Source organism: Ambystoma mexicanum, chromosome 7q (genome assembly GCF_040938575.1).
Source record: "Ambystoma mexicanum isolate Mex_15411 chromosome 7q, UKY_AmexF1_1, whole genome shotgun sequence".
NCBI lineage: Eukaryota > Metazoa > Chordata > Amphibia > Caudata > Ambystomatidae > Ambystoma > Ambystoma mexicanum.
Window position 1 is genome coordinate 704799787 of NC_090941.1, and position 15900 is coordinate 704815686.

General features: G+C 49.4%; 1 protein-coding gene across 2 annotated transcripts in view; it reads left to right on the top strand.

Moving 5' to 3' along the window:
- ZDHHC20 (zinc finger DHHC-type palmitoyltransferase 20) overlaps positions 1-15900 on the top strand; it is a 1413520-nt gene that overhangs the window by 924354 nt on the left and 473266 nt on the right. For both annotated transcript variants that reach the window (XM_069640342.1, XM_069640341.1), the window contains one exon: positions 2409-2535. In XM_069640342.1, the coding sequence (XP_069496443.1) occupies positions 2409-2535 (127 nt within the window). The remainder of the gene's footprint in view (positions 1-2408; positions 2536-15900) is intronic.

The window sequence follows — 15900 nt, forward strand, 5'->3', positions numbered from 1 at the left end:
GAGGGTCATCCACGTATAGTAACCAGTGAATCCTGGACTCCCCTTATGTTAAACGCATTCCCTATATCAATAATGTACAAACTAAACGGAAAAGAGGCCAACACACACACTTGTCAGAACCCTTTCAGGGTGGCAACAATGTCCCAGAGGGAACCCTTGGCATTCAATCTCACCCGCAATGCAGTACCGGTATGCAGGTCCATGATGGGTCCTAGAATAGACAAAGGTAGACTCTGCGTCTTTAATTTCTGCCAGAGCCTGATCCTGGTTTGGTCAAAAGCGGCCGTTAGGTCGACAATTCGAATTATTCCAGGTGTCTTGACATGGGGATTTAATAACAAGGCACAGGCGCCTGTGAAAAAGCCTCATTGCATTTTGTCTACTGCTTTCATTGCGAAAGCCCAGGCCTCCAATTTTCCAAGATGAAGAAGGAGAATAATTCACCTAAGATATCCAAAAGGGCAACTGGTCTGTTATTATTCAGAAGATCTCTATTGCTTTTTTTGAAAATCGGTATGTTGTAAGACATCTTCCAAGATTTATTTATTTATTTTTTTATTAAGTAGGTGTCTAAATAGTCTAAAGATGACATCCGCCAAAAAAAAAGGGCGCTGACTTTAAGGTCAAATTCGACAAGCCATCCAGACCAGCAGCTCTTGAAGTATGTAGTTTTATAATACAAGCCATGATGGTCTCAATAGATATGTCTAAAAGCGACTCTTTGTTAGGTAAACGCGCTAATTCATCTATTTTGAGACTAATTATTTCCTAAATAAAAATATTAGAAAAATTAGGGACTCAGGCTGCTTCCGATAGAACGGTTAACTGCAATAAGGCCTGAGTTTGACCATTACAACTTATTAGGCTCCAAATGTCCTTAGACTTCCGCTTAGCCAAAACCTAGAACATCACCTCCCCATCGCTCTGGTTCAGGGTGACTGTTTGGGTTATTTTTTAGCCTGCACCTGTCTGTCAAAAACATGAGGTATATTATGCCGCTTTCTAGGGCACATGTTTTGCAATAGCCCCACCCCCACTTGAGTGTTTACATATAAAAAGTTAGAAAATGATTCAGGGATTATCAAGTCACTCTTTTGCTGTTCTGAGAGATTCCCAAATAGTTGCTGGATTTTAGTGTTGAAGATCCCAACAGTGGGGGGAGCCCACCTAACATGAGTGCCAGCCTGATTTGGCTGGACATTACCTTGTTTCATCTTTCCGACCACAGGTTTGGACATCTTATTGATGGTCAGGTCATTTTGGAATACTACTACGATTTGCACATAAGGACGTCCAGGAACCAGAAAAAGTATATAATCTAAAATCGTAGATGATGACTGTAAGTAGGACTCAGAGATTTCAATGTATTCTTTGCTAATATTCGATATCCATGGTATTTATTATTAGGCAAACCCTCTCCTTAGGAGTTAGCTGAAACATTTTTTTTTATTTACACAAGGGTCCCACACTGAGACCACTGTTCTTACCTGTATCAATACAATTTGCTTTTTAAATCCCAATATAACCGAGGATTTACCTGTAAGAACTCCACTGATCAAGTATAGAGTTTAACGTCCCCAACAATCAGCATTATGTGTTGCGGGATTCAAATACAGGTTCAGCACAATTATCTCGTCAAATCATTATATTTTTGAAGGCCCTATATAACAGCAAAAATCCCAAAGAATTATTCTAATGACAAGGATTCTTTCGCCAGGCTAAAATAAGTTGGAGCCCCCCCCTGCCCCCAATTAGGGCCTGTATGCGCATTCTGAAGAAGAACAATATAACCGTCAATTAGAGGGGTTTCACAAAGCCACATTTCCTGAAAGAGTAGAATGTCGGATCCATTACGTACCAGATTTACAAATTAATCTCCCCAGGAAATGAGAAAAAACCCTAGTGTTCCAGGATAAGATGGTTATTCCATTTTCCCCAATGACTCCCCTTGGTTTTTCTTAAAATCTGGTAATTGACCTTTTTTGGTCCTTTGTGATTATGAATAATATATAGTTTTATATAGCGCTACAAACCCGCAGGTATCTATGCGTTGCAATAACAGTTGATATTATTATCCCACTGCATAGTACTCCATTTATAGGCCTCAGAAGAATGAAAGGTTGAGTTGGCCCTGCTGGTATTCGAACATGCATCAGCAGGCTGTGCACAGAGGTCAGACCAAACGCTCAACTCGCTGTGCTATCTGACAGACTTTCTCTTTAAGAGTTAGTATATCACAGAATGGGCACTGACTCCTTTAAGGAACCTTTGTTTGCACATAGGGTATTCCTGTTGATTTCTGTCAGAGGGATGTATGAATTAAAACACTGTAAGTTGCAGCTATGGCAGGCTGATACATGTTGCAATAGTGTACTTTGTTTGAAATCTTTCCTTTGTGTACCCTACAGAGGCATTTCGTGCACCTTCTTTTCGGAATGGCCCTGACAAAAATGGTTTCTCTCTTGGGTGCAGCAAAAATTTAAAGCAAGTATTTGGAGATGAAATTAAGTATTGGATACTTCCCATTTTTACAAGGTAAATAAACTGAGTAAGCATTCCATTTGTTTTCTTGGCATTAGAAGTTGAAAATGTTTCTTAATTGAAGTTTGTATATTTATTGCCACATACAACATAGGAAATGCAGTTAGTTAACTAGTTTGTGTTGTATTAATACAGAAATAATAAATGTTTTGTTTTACAGCAATGCAGAAGATCATAAGTAAAATTCGAAATAGTCTACCTAGACATCTGTATTAAGCACTCAGTATTGTTAAATTGCAGGTTATGTCTAGTATATAAACATGGTAATATCTTTAGAAATATTGTTGCACCTGTGTTTGTGGCCTAGCCAATCACATTGGTGAAAAACCACCTGGGTTTCAGCCTCACAATAACATTTTCCTTCTATTTACGTGCTCATAACTTGAAAACCTGAGTTCTGAGCTTGACGAGCTCCAGAGATGGCGCACTCTATGGAGCATCAGTGCGACTTCACTGCCAGTCAACTGGAGTAGACCAGTTTGTGTTGTATGTGGGGTATAAACAGGGGAACCTGGCAGTGCATAGGGGCAAATTGTGGTATAGAGTGGAGAAACCACAGTGAATCTGCTCTCTGTACCATAAGGGGATGTCCAAATGACACAGGAGTATGCAATGATCTGTGCACTCAACAGAGCGATGAACTGAGTTTATGCGAAACGCATTGTGACTGGTGACATGAGTACCGTGATCTGTGCACCCCCTGGATTACAGGGGCAGTGAGACGGGGCATAAAGGCCACACCAGGAGAGTTCCAGTTGCTGTAGAAGAGGCCTTACCTCTGGGTGTGTATAGCCAAAGAGGTACTGAAGCATTGGCACAAAGGAACAAGTACAGAAGGTAGTAGGTGTCTTGCCCCGTCTCCAAGCCAAGATAAAGGGAGGGGGGCACAATATCGGTCCTAGAGGAGAGATCTGCCCTCCAGTGTCTGCTGCAGTGGTGTTTTGACTCCTGCTCAGATTGTTGGAACACCATGCTTCTGCGGAAAACACCCAAAGGCAGCCCCAGAAGGATTTTTTTCAAGCAACTATCTAATGAGAAAAGTGGGTGCAACTCATGAAATGCAAACACCTAACCGATGGAGGCTCAGCATAAAAATATAAATGGGCTAAAAAGAAAGCTCTGAAGTGGAGGGTAGCTTTGGGCAGTTAGCAGGGTGAATAGCTAATTTTGAGACTTTTCTTGGGTTCATGGAAGGGGGAAACTCAAACAAATAAGAGCTTTAGGTTCAGATGTGAAGTGTCTGAAAGATAACACACCCACGTTCCATCAGCGAACAGCACCTAACACTGTCGAGGTGCACCTAGGGCAGGAGCATCTGGATGACAGAAAATCAAATTTGCTGTCCCAGAGTCTCCCTACCGAGGATGGTGATGGAGATCTTGTTTCTTTTGTGCCAGAATTCCGTGGCAGTGCACTTTCTCTGGGTCCTGCAGACCACAGTTCAAGGTAGGTATAATATACAGGCTCTCAGTGAGGACACCCAGTGATGGAGCCAAGTGACAGTCACTTTTGTGGGGGGTAGGAGGGGCAAAACAGAGGGACATGTGTCATGGGAAGCCTCCTACTTGTGATTACCTGTGATGTAGCTCCTGGAGGTGTTATATTTAGGTCCCCCAGAGTGCAGCCATCTTGCTATATCGTGCCACAGACAAAACCCTCTGTATGGCCCTCTCTTTGTATCATGCCATGACCTGTGTTACAGCCATGACCTGTATTACAAGAAGCGCAGAGAAGGGGTGCCTACAACACAGCAGTAGGGGTGTAGTATTGCCAGTAGGCCAAAGTACAGAGCAAATCTGCATACGAAGAGATTTGTGAAAGATGCAGGATATTTTTAGTCCAGCTTGCTGAGCAGGAACACTATTCATTGCTTATGAAATGAAGATGCAGGTAGGCAAAATGCTCCTCTATTAGGCTTCAAGCAGGCATGCAGCAGACTGCAGTAACTCCTTCCCCTTCAGCTCCCAAACTTCAACTGTCCCAGCTGCATTCCAGATCTCTCCCCTCAATGCTCTGTCGTTCAAGGACTAGCATTCCATGCTGGCTGAGCAAGCACTACACCAAGCATTCTAAAGATGACGATACAACTATATAGCACACCTCCCTTCCTTGGATGGTGTAAACAAAACCTTAACTGCAACACAATGGGAGGAGGGCATTGGGGGAGGAACAAAGGTTGGAACAAAGGAAAGAACATGAAAGAACTGGAACCTATGATGGGGAACGGGAGCATGGGAGGTGCTGAAGAGACACCCAAGACCCTAAACTGTCCTAGCCAACCTTCACCGTACTCCCCTTGTTCCAGATGTCTCCACCTTCAACAGTACAGCATTCCTACAATCCCTCTCAAATATCTTGGGTCCAGAAAACTTGGATTCAAATTGTCTGATGTTCCTGGGCAGTTTTATTTTGAACTGATTGCTCTCAATCATCTCTTCAGCGCAGCAAGAAGTCTCAGAACGGGGGCGACAGACCAGTGAGCAATCGGAGAAGGGTTGGGAAACCGGGAGGCTTGCAGTATTGCAGAGACTATACTGCAGTGGGACACGGCCCACATCCAATAAGGAGGATCCTCCAGAACCCATGGTGAGGGTCTTCATCAGGGTCCAAACTACACATTACCCTTTTGGAGCGGAGGGTAATCAGACTTGCGCTGATGGCCTTTCTGCCCTATATACAGGGAATTAAAATGTCCTGATAATGACAGGCAACACAGTGGCCATGTATTACCTCAACAAAAGAGGTGGTTTAGGGTCACTACCACTGTGCAGCGAGGCAATGCAGCTCTGGATATGGGCACTACAAGAAGGAATCTCCCTATCGGCATCTCACCTAGCGGGAGATGAGAATACGGCAGCGGATGCTCTGAGCAGGCAGAGCAGTCTCCCACGAGTGGAAACTAGCTCAGAAAGTCCTTCTAGAGATCTTCTACCTGAGGGGTTTGAAAGGGTGATCTGTTTGCATCCATTATCAACAGGAAGTGCGAACTGTTCTGCTCCAGGGAATTGCCTCTGAGAGGAGCTCTAGGGGACACGTTTGCAGGGAACTGGGAATTTCCACTCCTGTAAAAGATTCCTCCAGTACCCGTCATTCCGGGTATTCCGCCAGGAAGTTCGGGAAACCCATGATACAGATTGTTCCGGATTGGGCCAAGAGGATGTGGTACCCGGACCTTCTGGATATGTCCATCTGCCCTACAATTCATTTTCCGCAGACAGAAGACCTTCCCTTGCGAGAAGGTCTGGTTCTCCATCCAGAATTCAGGACTCTCAACCTTCAAACCTGGTTTCTGAGAGGTGGAGGTATAAGGATTGGGACCTCCCAGAGAATGTAATAGAGGTGCTGCTTTGGGCCAGAATACCAGCAACAAAGTCTCTGTACTGCTGCCATTGGAATATGTTTAGCAGCTGGTGCAAAGATAAGAATGTAGATCCTTTTCGAGGGGATTGGCTCCTCCGACGTTTTCCATATCTATGACAGTAATCACCTAGGCTGTGCTGCTTCGGAAAATCTTTCGGCATCTGTGTCCTGCGTTGATGATGTCGATACGCCGCCCTCGAGGACCTCTTCTGACGGCCGACATCACTGGATGTTATAAGTAGGACGCACAACACCTGTAGCCTCAGTTGCGTTTTTTCCGCGAAAGTGTTCGCTTCGGAGATCTCAGCGCGCCTCGACTCTTTGGAGTTTCTGTTCATTCGGTTCTTCGAAGAGGGCTCTACAGAGGAGGGTGGCGGCGGCTTGGACTGCTCCGGAGAGTCTCCCGGCAGTGGGCAAGTCTTTGCCGTGAAAATACCGCCCAGCCAGTAGCGACCCGTGCTACTTGACCAAGCACCCCACTCCGGAGAGTTTGGTGGTGCAGGCGGTTACGGCCCCAGCAAAGCAGGCGTCGTAGCCTACCATCCCTCCTGATAGGGACGACAAGCGTTTTGATGGTTGGGCAAAGAAAGTGATTTCTTCAGGGGGTATGGCTCTTCAGGCGGCCAACTCCGTAAGTGCCTTGTCACGTTTCATGCACACTCTGTGGAACTGTGTTTTCTTAGCGGCTGAACATATTCCCGAAGGGGACGAATGGGATGGTTTTCTTGCTATGGTCCAGGATGGCAAGGATGCCATGTGTGAGGCCGTTCAGTCGGGTTTGGACATGGCAGATTGCGTCAGCCGGTCCATGGCGGCGAGCACCGTAATACGCAGGTTTGCATGGTTGTGGAAGTTGGGGTTTGCTCCTGATGTCCAGGCCTGGCTCCTCAACATGCCCTTTGACGGCGAACATCTTTTTGGCAGCAAGGCTGACGAGAGCCTTGAGAGGTTGCAGACCTCCAAAGCTGCAGTGAAGTCGTTGGGCGCTGCAGTTCACCAACCTGCGCCTTTTCGTCCTAGGGGACAGCAATGGAGGGGAGGTTCCTTTCGTTATTACTCATCCTTTGGTAAAGCGAGAGGAGCTGCCAGTCAAAGGGGCCACCGTAGGAGTGCCAGAGGTGGAAAGCAGGGTACTCGAGGTGCCAAGGCCGCTCGGGCAGTTGCCTCATTGCCCTCGGGCAAAGCCGCAGCCGCTTCAGCTCAGTCATGAGGCCATGTCCCATGGTTCGCCGGTTGGGGGAAGGCTGGCACAGCATCTTGTCGAATTACGTGCCATTACTTCAGATGTGTGGGTTCTGGAGATCATAGCTCACGGCTACTTTCTTCCCTTTCGGCAGAGGCCTCACGACAATCCACCAGGGAATCTCTCGTTGCAGAGTCCGGATCCGCTCCTTGTGCAGGAGGTTCAAGCCATGCTGGAGAAAGGCGCCATAGAACCGATGCCTGTAGCGGAGAGGAACAAGGGATGGTGTTCCCCTTATTTTTTGATTTCCAAGAAAAACGGGGGATTGAGACCCATCATGGACTTGCGCGGTTTGAACAAACTCCTCAGGAAGGACAAGTTCAAGATGGTTACTCTTTCTCAAGTCCTCTAGGCCCTTCAACTTCAGGATTGGTTGGTGTCTCTCGACCTCAAGGATGCTTATTTTCATGTGCCGATCCATCCAAACCACAAGAAGGACCTGAGGTTCGCGGTTGGCGACTCGCACTTTCAGTTTTGGGTCCTGTCGTTCGGATTGACCTCCGACCCGAGGGTCTTCACCAAGCTCATGGTAGTGGTGGCAGTGCATCTCAGGAAAGGGGGATTCAAGTCTACCCCTACCTGGATGATTGGTTGATCAGGGTGTGCTCTCCCGAGCAAGTCCTGGATCATCTGTCCGTCACCTGCCACTCCCTCCACAAGCTGGGCTTCTCCCTCAACTTAAAGAAGTCCCACTTGACGCCAACTCAAAGGCTCCAGTACATCGGAGCAGTGCTCAACACGTCCCTGGGGCAGCGTTTTCCTCCCCAGGTGAGGGCTCATCACATTCAGCAGATGGTGCACACGTTTCAGCATGCCCAGAGTCTCCCAGCGTTTGAGTTCTTGAGATTGCTCGGCCTCATGGCATCCTGCATTCCTCTGGTGCCAGAGGCCAGGTTGTGGATGAGATCTTTGCAATGGGCACTCAAGCTCCAGTGGACTCAGTTCTCCGGCAGGATGTCGGACCCTGTTCAGGTGCCGTCCTCGGTCGCTCAGGACCTTCTGTGGTGGGCCGTCGAAAACAATCTGATGAAGGGGGCTCCATTTGGCTACCCTGGCCGGAGGTGACGATTGTGACGGACGCATCCCTCACGGGATGGCGAGCTCATGCCAACGAGTTGACAGTCGGCAGTCGTTGGTCTCCGTCAGAGTCCAGACTCCATATCAATCTGTTGGAGCTGAGGACCGTCAGGCTTGCCCTGAAGGCTTTTCTGCCGACTGTGCGAGGATAGAATGTCCTGATCCTGATGGACAACACAGTGGCCATGCACTACCTCAACAAAAAGGGGGGGCAGGGTCACTTCCTCTGTGCAGGGAGGCGATGCAGCTCTGGTTCTGGGCAATCCAGCAGGAAGTTTCGATCTTGGTAGTTCATCTGGCCAGAGACGAAAACGAGACGGTGGACGCTCTGAGCAGGCAGAGCGCGATCTCTCATGAGTGGGAGTTGGCTCAGGAGATTTTCCTGGAGATGTTCGCTCTTTGGTGGACCCCTCAAGTGGATCTCTTCGCTTCCAGTGTCAACCGGAAGTGTGAAAGGTTCTGGTTGCGTGAATTTCCTCCAAGAGGAGTCTTAGGAGACGCGTTTGTGGTGGAGTGGTCATTCCCACTGCTTTACACGTTTCCTCCAGTCCCTGTCATCCTGCAAGTGTTGCAGAGGTCACGAAGGTTCGATTCCCAGATGATCCTCATTGCTCCAGCATGGGCCCGGAGGACGTGGTACCCGGACCTTCTCGACTTGTCCATCTGCCCTCCACGTCGTCTTCCCTACCGAGACGATCTGCTCTCACGGGAGGGGAGTCAAGTTCTCCATCCAGAGGTCAGATCCCTCAACCTTCACGCTTGGCTTCTGAAAGGTTGAGGTATAAGGATTGGAACCTCCCCGAAGACTTGATGGAGGTGTTGCTTTCGGTCAGAAGGCCCGCAACAAAGTCCCTGTACCGTTGCCATTGGAGAAAGTTCTGCGACTGGTGCAGGGTTAAGAATGTGGATCTGTTTTCATGTGACATTCCTATGGTTCTGTCTTTTTTGCTTTCTTTAGCCCACAGGGGCTTGCAAGTGGGTACCGTTAAAGGTTACCTGACGGCGCTGTCCATATTTAAGCGCTCGTCTGAAGAGTGTTCTTATTTTAAAATCCCTTTAATTTCTCAATTTCTAAAAGGGCTCACTAATGTGTTCCCTCCGTCACCTTTCCAGGTTCCCGGTTGGGATTTGAACCTTGTCCTCAAGTTTCTGATGGGTGCTCCGTTTGAGCCTTTGCATTCGTGCCCTTTGAGACCGTTAACTCTTAAAACTGTATTTTTGGTCCACTCAAAGAGTGAGTGAGTTACAGGCACTTTCAGTTAAGATACCCTTCACTGTATTTCATAAGGACAGGGTTTTCCTTAGAGTTTGTCCTTCCTTTCTTCTGAAGGTGGTGTCGGAATTTCATTTAGGCCAGAAGGTTATTCTTCCGGCATTTTATCCTTCTCTGCATCCTGGTAAGGAAGAGGAGAGGCTCCATAGGCTCGATCATAGGGGAGCTTTAAGCTTTTATATTTCAGCCTTGTCCCGGGTCAGAGTAGACGATCAACTCTTCATTCATTACGCTGGAAAGCGTTTGGGACAAGCTTTGACTAAGCAGACTTTGTCTCGCTGGATTATTCTGGCAATTTCTGAATGTTACCGCTTGGCGGGTAAGGACCCACGGGTCGGCTTGCGGGCCCATTCTACCAGGGATATGGGTGCCTCTACTGTCCTACAAAGGGGTGTTCCTATTCGTAACATCTGTGATGCAGCCACCTGGGCTTCGGCCCATACTTTTGTACGTCACTACTCCCGCGATTCCATCCGTGGGCAGGATCTGGCCTTTGGCAAGGCGGTCCTTTGCTCCGCAATTTGATTGGGCATTCTAAATTTCTGTATTCTAAATTCTTTTCCCACCTCCTTGCATTGGTACTGCTTCAGGAGTATGTCATGGATACGGAATACGTCGGAGGACCCAATCCCCTCGAAGAACAAGTTACTCTCTTACCTGGTAATGTTCTTTCGATGGGATGGTCCGACGACTTATTCCATATCTCTTCCCCCCCTGCCTTCCCCGCTACAGAATTTCTTATGCGATTGCAGCTTGCGTTTCCGCAAGGCTTTGTGTGGTCAGACTGGCAGAAGACTGGTGCCACACGGCTGGGAAAAAACTACAACTGAAGCTACGGCATCGTGCATCCTACTTATAACATCCAGTGACGTCAGCCGTCGGAGGAGGTCCTGGAGGGTGGCATATCGACGTCATCGACGCAGACGCCGAAAGATTTTCCGAAGCAGCACAGCTGTGGTGATTACTGTCATAGATATGGAATATGTCGTCGGACCATCCCATCGAAAGAACGTTACCAGGTAAGAGAGTAACTTGTTCTTCTGTGTGACACACCTATGGTGTTATCCTTTTTGCTGCATGTAGCCAACCAGGTGCTCCATGTTGGAACTGTGATGGGATACATGGCGGAGCTATCCATTTTTAAGCGCACGCCAGAGCAGGTATCTTATTTCAAAATCCCTATGGTTGAACAATTCCTGAAAAGGATCACTGACGTGTTGCCTCCAGTCCTCTTTGTTGCTCCTGTTTGGGACTTGATCTTGGTACTGAAATACCTTGTGTGCTCCTTTTTGGACCGCTTCATGTCCTTTAAGGATGTTTACTTTAAAGACAGTTTTCTTCATTGCCTTTACATCGGCACACAGTCCGAGAATGGCATGCTTTTTTGTGCCAACTGCCATTTATAACCTTTTTCAAGGAGAAAATTGCCTTGAGGGTCCGTCCCACCTTTCTCACAAAGTTAGTATTGGAATTTCACCTTTCTCCAGCATGGGGTCTGGCATGGATTCACATGCTCATGAATATTCCCCGTCATCAGGCTGGGAATTCTCGGTAAAGAAATATCAGTATCAGTTTCGTTTCTGATCTGTCTTTCTTAGTAGTAACCAATCACTGGTCTCTGGGTCATACTGCCCCCAGCCAATAACTGCCCTCTCCCTAAGCCCCGCCTCTGGCAGCCATCCTCAGATTTTTACTGCACGTTCAAGTGTTGGGAGTCCTCGTGCTATAGCTCTCGAGCTTTTTCTGCGTTTCGCGCTTTTTCAAAGAGATTTATCTCATTTTTCGGTTAAATAGAGCCTCAAGCTCCACCGCTTCTACTTCCGATCATCGCGCTACGCTTCTTGGAGGATTCCAGAAGTTTCTGAGGCCTACCTCGTGGACATGGCCCAGGAGAAAGGAAGCTCGACACCGGGCAAGCTGTTCAGGAACTGCCCTGGATGCAAGCTACAGAACCTGTTCAAGGAGGACGAGCACTCAAAGTGCCTCTACTGCCTTCATGAAGACAAATCGCACGTGGAGAAGTTCTGTGCGTTTTGCATGAACATGTCGGAACGGACCATAAGGGACCGTCGGACCCGCCTCTCCAACTGGTTGGAAAGCAAGAGCCCAGCAGGTTAGAAGAAGAAACCCGAGCGGTCTTCTAAGTCCTGTGAGGGCGCCCTGGCGACGGGGACCCAACAGAAGGCAAAGCACCGCGAGTCCGCGGGCACTGGGAGTGCCGAACGGTCGGGCTCCTCGGCTGCCAGGCAGGGCACACCTTCACCGACGCCACCAACCATGAGCCAACGCTCTGGCTTGGGGAAGAGAAAGTCTGAGAACCCGGCTAAGCTTCTGGCGAGGCCCCGGTCGATCTCAAAGGAACCGGCCGAAGGGGTACGAGGTGGTGACCCTCCCCCTAAGGTGAAGGCCTCAAGCGTGCCCAAGGTAGTGAAGGCCTTGATTCACCCGGCCAAGGCCTCTATTGAGGGTATTGCTATGGCCCTGGGGAAGCTTGTGGAGGCTCCCCCAGTGGAGGCGAACTCGGGGCCCAGAGTTTCCCTTCCCCCGCGGTGGGAAGCCTCTTTTAAGCCCATCGAGAAGACCCCTGTGAAGACCCCGGTGGAAAAAGAGGGGGGGGGGCGGTGGCCTTAACGGACACAGACACGACCTCCGAGGAGGGACTGGTCAGTCATAGAGGAGACCCGTCCCCAAGGCAGGGATCCTGACGAGGGGGACGACGAGAGCGAGGTTGACGACGAGGAGGCTCCAGTGGAGGAGGAGCAACCGTCGCGTCCGTCGAAGCACGTGCCACAAGACAACTCGGTGGCCATTTTGACAGCAATCCAGTCCTTAGGCACAGAGATAAGGACCAGGTTGCCCTTGCCTCTGACGGACGACCCGACAGAGCTGTGTCGGGAAGCCCCCCTAACAAGAGAAGGATCCATCCAACCCCGCCTTCTCGGCTCTCACGGCCCTCTCAGCCTTTGTCTCCTTCTCCGACCCCGAGGGAGGACACAGGGACGGATACGGCCACGACGGCGACGGATGATAACGACGACGGGACTGATCTCCCGTCGCCGATTCCTCGGGCGTCTCCTTCCGATGAAATTGGCTCGTTTCACGCCATGATCGCCAGGGCATCCGAGCTTTTTCAGCTCTGCCCTGAAGAGAAGAAGGAAGGCTTCCTTTACCAACGGTGTGAGGCCAAAAGGAAAACGGTCCTTGCGGTTGTTAGGCAGAAACCTGTGCAATTCCCTTGGGGACCACTGCAAAAGATTTAGGACTACAGGTGTTGGCAGTAAACCCGCTTGGTAGCAGTCTGTACCACCCAGATTTACCTGGTAGCTGTGGCTGAGCAGTCAGACTTCCCTCAAGAAGAGTTAGGCAGTATGTAAAGTATACACAATAGGCACTCGGATACAATAGCACAAGCAAACACTGACCAGAGCTTTGGTATCAAGGTATATAATTATTTATTTAAAAACACACTTATTGAAACACTCCAGCACTATTATTGTAAATCACTCTAAACACAGTTATTATTATTATTATATATACATCCCTTATTCCTTATCAGATAAGTCTTGGTTAACACCACTTATTTCCAGACAGAGGGGAGTGCTTAACTATAGATGGCACTCCAATAGGTTAACGAAAAAGGGAGGGAAATCGACAGAATGTAGGAAAATACACCACTCTAATACTTAGGAACTGTTAAGCAAGGCAGGAAAGTCAAAAGTTACTTGTGAGCCAAAGTCCATAGGCCGGGCCCACTCTTAGAGAGAGCAGGGCACAAATGTACCCAAAATCACACAATGACAACAGGCTTAAAAAGTCTTTCAGGGAGTTTAGAGAGGTTTTAGTTAGGCTCAGAAAAGTTTAGCCAGGGTGTCCCAGGCTAACCCAGGTTCGAAAGCAGGGGGCTAAATCTACCCCGTACAGTCGGTTGCAAGGGAAGCCAGGTGGAACACGGTACCTTAGGTGGAAAGGATCCTCCAGCGGAGGCAGTTGTTCCTGGCAGCGGTTGCAAGTCGCGGCTTCGTCCAGAGGAAGAGGAGATCTCGACGTGGAGGAAAGATGAAGGTCGTTGCACTGTCAGGGAAGAAACCAACCAGTTTTCCGGTTAAAGGAACTACCCTTGGATTCGCGGTAGTGGTAAAATGTGGTATCCCGGTTGCCGGAGTGCTTGGCACAGGCAAGGCGGCCACGAGTTGTTCCAGGAAGCGAAAAAGGAAGCAGACTGGTTATCCCCACCAGTCGAAGGAAGAAGACTCTCTGGGCTGGAGAATCTCCTCTGTCGTTGGGAAAAGTGGTAAGATGGTTCAGCAGGGCTCCACCGGTGGTGTCGTCGTAGCAGGACGGCTCAGCTTCTCCCTCGTCGGATTCTTAGGTCCTGTGGCGACTTCTGAAGTTCCAGTCCCCAAAGCCCTGCTTTTATGCAGAAAACCCCCATTCACTCAGCATAGCTGTCACTCAAACATGCTGAGTGGTGAGCCGGCCGGCTCACCACTTGGACCAATCAGGACGGAGTGCGACTTGAGTTGCCTAGGCAACTCAGTCCAGGGTGTCTAAACCGCCTCCCACAACCCCTGTGGTACCCAGACAGAGTGGCACCACTTTTGGAGGCTTCTGTGGAGAAGCCCGCCAAAAAGTGGAACAAAGGGCTCGACTTGGGTTAGAGTCACAGAAGAGAACACAAACGCCATTTTAGAACCGAGTCTTGGCAAAAAATACCAACTGGAGAATTAATAATAATTAAATAAACCGGCGTTATGTTCGAGGATATAGGAATTAAATAATTAAAGTTGGTAGCCTCGAACAATGGGAAAATCCCATAGGAATATATTCGCGGTCGAATATAAAAAGTAGTATCCACTGCCACCAGCCAAAACTCGATCAGGGGGGACAGAGACGTGCCCCCTCGACTAACAGACCCCGGGGCAATCGAATTGCCCCGACCAGTACGTCCACAATGTGATGGTTTGTACTGGTTCTGTTCAGAATTTGAGACTAGTAAAGTCAATGGTGACTTTACATGCCCTGGGAGACAGTAGTCAGTTCCAGGGTATGGAGTCTATACTGGGGGGGGTCACTGTGACACCCCTGTGTTACTGCACTGAGGGTGCTGTGTAGCACACATCACAAAAAACACATGAAGCCCTATGGAGTAAAAGACCCCATAGCCCATTAAACACATCTAGAGTCAAAGAAACACACTCAAATCATGCCCAAGAGTGAGGGTAAAAGAGTCTCACTCTTGGTAGGAGAAAAAAATAAACCCCAAAAATCCAGCAAAGCTGCTGGGGGACTCACTAGGTTAGGAAATTCAGCCTAAACAGAGAATTCTCCCTAACAGCGGTGCCGTTGTTGGATGACATCTGGGACGAGGGACTTGCCCTCCGCAAGAACCCGTCCACGATACCTGCTAAGAGGGACCGGTACGGGAAGTAGTACAGGGTCCCCGACGCCGCCCCCTTGTGCCTTAGAGCGCAACCGACCCCGGATTCGGTTGTTTCAGCAGCGGCCAAGAAGAAAGCGGGGGGCATCGGCCTCGACCTCTACTTCCCCGCCGGACGGCGAGGGAAAGAAGCTGGATGCCATGGGACGAGTCATCTCGTCAGCGGCAACGGCGATTAAGGCGGCCAACGCCCTAGCGATCGTGGCCCGCTACCACAGGGAGTTGTGGTACAAGATTGCCCCCCCTATTGGACTTCCTCCCGGACGGTAAGAGGGCAGAAGCCCTGGCAATTCTGCAGGAGGGTGAGGTGGCCTCTGACCACGCCATAACGGTGGTCACAGACATTGCTGACACCGGTTTCCGCCAATTGGGCAACGGTGTTTGCCTTCGACGGCGGGGGTGGCTCAAGGTGACGGATTTCCGCCAGGATGTACATACAGGCCAAGGTTTTGGACATGCCCTTTGACGGGAACAACCTGTTTGGGAAGACATTGGATGAGTCTCTTCAGGCCATCAAGACCGACACGGAGACGGCTCGGGCCTTGGGAGTTCTAGGATGAGGTGAACGATAAACGACGTCCGCCCTTTCGAAACTCCGGAGGCAAGCAAGGTGCCTCCAAGGGATTCGGCAGCAGCTCCTCAACATACCGGCAAGCGGCCTGCTCCTTGTCGCAAGAAGCCTACAGGGGACAAGGCAAGTCAGGAGGAACTCGCCATCGTCGCCAAGGAGGCGGCCAAGCAAGACTGAACCGACCGTGGTATCGGGCCCCCACGGAAGCGCCCTGGTGGGAGGGCGGCTGACGAGGTTCGTCAGCGTGTGGAAATCCATCTCCACCGACAGTTGGGTGCTCGATGCCCTGGCCCAGGGGCACACACTCAAATTCCTAAAGAAGTATCCCCGCATTCTACCAGTGGCCAGGAAGGAAAACCACATACCTCAACTACTGTTGGAAGTAAAGGCGATGCACA